This window comes from Octopus bimaculoides, chromosome 22 (genome assembly GCF_001194135.2).
Source record: "Octopus bimaculoides isolate UCB-OBI-ISO-001 chromosome 22, ASM119413v2, whole genome shotgun sequence".
Classification (NCBI taxonomy): domain Eukaryota; kingdom Metazoa; phylum Mollusca; class Cephalopoda; order Octopoda; family Octopodidae; genus Octopus; species Octopus bimaculoides.
In genome coordinates, this window is record NC_069002.1 from 30,326,717 (window position 1) to 30,331,098 (window position 4,382).

Below are 4,382 nucleotides of genomic sequence, written 5' to 3' on the forward strand. Positions count from 1 at the left end.
TATATATATACATATATATATACATATATATATGTATATATGTGTTTGTATATATATATATATATATGTATATGTATGTATATATGTATATATATATATATATGCATATATACATACACACACACACACCTACATATCAACATATGTGTGTATGTGGGTAATATTTATATACATGCATATGTATATATGGGGCATCATACAAAACCTAAAACAATGTGAAGCGTACTGTGACCAGTGATGTATAACACCATCAGCTATTCTTGTTGCTCATGTGATTAGTGTGTGTGTGTGTGTGTGTGTGCGTGTGCGTGTGTGTGATAAGGTGAAGACACATAGCTTGCTATCTGAGACCAATCTAAGTTACTAATTATAGAAACACAAATATTTCTCTTACAAATCTTCCACACTAAACATTGCACTCAATAATCAAATTTTCAATATCACAAAAGTCACTCAGTTCAATCGTTTCACCCCTTTCTGTACAAACCTGCCCAAAACCACCCCTTCTATGATACAAATTCAATGTTTTAAAGGGATCTGAATTAAAACCATCCATCAAAATTCCATGTTATATTCTTTACCAAATTCTTCATTATTTTCAAAACTAATTGAAACAAAGGTAGCACATTTTAACAACAATATGGTAACTAAAGGGTTTAAAGTAATCTAAATTAAAACCATCTTTCAAAATTTAATGTTTCTTTGTTCCAAATACCAGGTTAATAATGACAGTTTTGTTGACTAATTTCTTCACTATATTCAAAATTCTTCAATGTGTGGTAAGGAGCTTACTTCCCAAACACATGGTTCCGGGTTCAGTCCCACCGCATGGCATCTTGGGGAAGTGTCTTCTACTACTGCCTCGGGCCGACCAAAGCTTTGTGAGTGGATTTCGTAGACGGAAACTGAAAGAAGCTTATCATGTATATATATATACATTAGACTGGAGCCTGGTGTTGCCATCCGGTTTCACCAGTCCTCAGTCAAATCGTCCAACCCATGCTAGCATGGAAAGTGGACGTTAAACGATGATGATGATGATGATGATGATGATATATATATATATATATATATATATAAATAATAAATGCGCCCTTTTAAAGCCTAGCCAGGCTCATGGGCCCGGTTTCCCAGTTTCAATGGCGTATGTGTTCTCCAGCTGGACGGGACGCCAGGCCATCAGAGTGTTACTCATTTTTGCCAGTTGAGTGGACTGGAGTAACGTGAAATGAAGTGTTTTGCTCAAGAACACAACGCGTTGCCCGGTCCAGGAATCAAAACTACAATCTTACGATCATGGCGCTGACACCCTAACCACTAGGCCACATGCCTACAGATATTTATCGAGAGAGATATAGATATAGATATATATAGGTATATGTTTGTCCCTCCCCCCATCGCTTGATAACTGATGTTGGTGTGTTTGCGCAGGTTCAGCAAAAGAGAGCAACAGAATAAGTACTAGGCTTACAAAGAATAAGTTCTGGGATTTATTTGTTCAACTAAAGGTGGTGCTCCAGCATGGCTGCAGTCAAATGACTGAAACAAGTAAAAGAATAAAAGAATAAATTAATTGAAAGAAGAGCAGTGTATTTCAACAGAAATATGGTAACAAAAGAGTTAAACCATTTTGATTCCAGCCTGTCTGAGGCTGCCTCTTGTTCTAAGATATGTGCTTCTTGTTTTGAATTAATCTAAATTAAAATCTTCCTTCAGAATTTTATGTTCTTTTGTTCCAAAACACTGGGTGAATAATGACAAAGTTATTTCACAAAATTCTTCATTAATTTCAATCAATTGAAATGGAGGCAGTATATTTTGACAGAAATATGGTAATAAAAGGGCTAAAATGATCTAAATTAAAACCTCCCCTCAAAATTTCACATTCCTTTGTTCCAAACACTGGCTTATTAATAACTAAATTCTTCATTATTTTTAAAAAATTAACCAAAATAAATGCAGTGTATTTTAACAGAAATATGGTAACAAAAGGGTCAAATAACTATTACAAGGTCACCGTTCTATTGGGTAAGGAATCTCCGTCATTCGAAAATGGCAATTCAGTTGTTTGATGAAGCAAATCACTTGTTCATTAACATGAATTAACATATGAGTGGTTGTGGTTGAGTATTCCACAAACGTGTCAACCCTTAACATAATTCTGAAACAAAATCAGCATTTTACAGCATGCAGCAAGGTTGTACCTTTTGTATAACAGGTACAATCCATTCAATGAGCTTCTATACAGTTTCCGTCTACTCAGTTTCATTTACAAGGCATAAATTAACATGAGTCTATAGGAATATGACATTTGTTCAAGATGACATGCAGCAGGACAAAGTATGGAAGGGTGATCTCAAAACACTGAGCCTTACGAAGGAGACAGCAGGGGACCAGGAAAAGTGGTGCATTGCTGCACTCAAGAAGCCCTGCCCACCACAACAGAATTGAAATCCTAAAACCAAGGTGCCACGTAAAAAGCACCAGAGCTGGTGTCATGTAAAAGAGCACCCTGTACACTCTTTAAAGTGGTTGGCATTAGGAAAGGCATCCAGCCATAGAAATCATGCCAAAACAGGCAATGGAACCTGATGTGGTCCCTGGCCTTGCCAGTTCTTGTCAAGTCATCCAACCCATGCCAGCATAGAAAACGGACATTAAATGCTGCTGCTGCTGATGATGAATATGATAGGTAGGATAGAACCTGAGACCTTGTGGTTGTGAAGCAAACTTCCAAGCCATTTAGCCACACTGAACTTACTGTGTTGGGTACAGATAGGCAAGTATATAGAAAGCGATTAACATGACAGCATTGGATTAATGGATAATATTTTAAACCATTTCTTAAGTAACTAATACTAAGTGAGTTCTGAATAAACACATACTGTTAGTTATATCTGTGTGTATTTGGTCTGTCTTCAAAATTTGGTTCACTGTAAGATAAAGATAATATCTAGCAAGATTAAGTCTAAATGAGAAAAGTCTGCTAAATAATGTTAGATAATCTGACAACTTTGTTATGTCTGTCATTCTATTAGCTTCTAATATCCTAGGGGTGACTTTAAACTGTATCTAGTTGAAGGGCCCTGGTTTGGGAGACAACAGGAAGGGAAGACAACAGGAGGGGAAGACAACAGGAGGGGAAGACAACAGGAGGGGAAGACAACTGGATGGGAAGACAACAGGAGGGGAAGACTTGTCCCATTTATTTGTCCCGTTTTCCATTTTTTCCTCTCGTTGTTTGCGTATTTAACTTTTATTACCTTTGTAATAGACTTTATACTTGAACAATAAGCATACAAATTTGTCAGGTGTTTAAATATTATTCAATGCTTTATTTTTTAAAAATTTTGCAGTTACAAAGGCTACATTCCCCAGCTGAAGTACAGATTTGGTGATACATATGGAAAGACAACTCATAAAATTGCAAAGGTTCAGTATGTGTGTGTGTGTGTGTGTGTATGTATTTATATCTATCTATCTATCTAACTATATATATATATATATATAGATATATATAAAGTTATATATATAAAGAAATATAGTATGATAGAATTTATTTAATCATTGGCAATTCTTATATCACAACAATTGTTTCGCAACATAAAACATACAAAGATAATTTATTTTATTATATTTTAGAATAAGTAAATTACTTACATGTCAGCATTAATAAAAGCAAACTTTAAATTAATGCAGATATTAAGCTAGCTCATCAGGTGAGGGAAAATAAAATCCATGTTAAACAATGATCCATCAACATAGCGTTTCAAGAATGCAAGGTCAGTATTTAAAGATGGAACCTTAAGGGTTTGATAGAATGATACATCAAGGAATACCACCAGATTAGTTGCATCCATATAGTGTGACTGAAATGTGTGTGTGTGTGTATGTATGTACATATGCATACATACATGTATACATATCCATGTACATATATATACACGCATAAAAGAACGAAACAGGTAGTAATAAACGGTCAACAACTGAGGAGGAGTTAGGCTTCTTTTGGTATTTTGTCCTGTACTTGTCTCTCGTGTATTTACATCTTTTTTCACTTGTTGGTGATGTCCTGTACTTAATGTGTATTTTTCATGTATATATATATATTGGAAGGTTTGGAGGTGATGTACAGGAATTATACATTAGAAAAAATAATAAGGTACTCAGATATCTGGATGATTGTACATTTACAGATTTATATTAATATGTCACATGTTTTATAAAATATTAGCGCTTGCACCTATTCTACATATTTGAAGAACCTACAAGAATAGGTGCAAGCGCTAACATTTATAAAACATGTTACATATTAATAAAAATCTGTAAATGTACAATCATCCAGATATCTGAATACCTTATTATTTTTTCTAATATATATA

At 34.5% G+C, this 4,382-nt stretch overlaps 1 protein-coding gene across 2 annotated transcripts in view; it reads left to right on the top strand.

Moving 5' to 3' along the window:
* The window catches only part of LOC106873503 (protein FAM166B), a 16,999-nt gene that overhangs the window by 5,163 nt on the left and 7,454 nt on the right, over positions 1–4,382 (top strand). For both annotated transcript variants that reach the window (XM_052975738.1, XM_014920888.2), the window contains exon 2: positions 3,357–3,432. In XM_052975738.1, the coding sequence (XP_052831698.1) occupies positions 3,357–3,432 (76 nt within the window). The remainder of the gene's footprint in view (positions 1–3,356; positions 3,433–4,382) is intronic.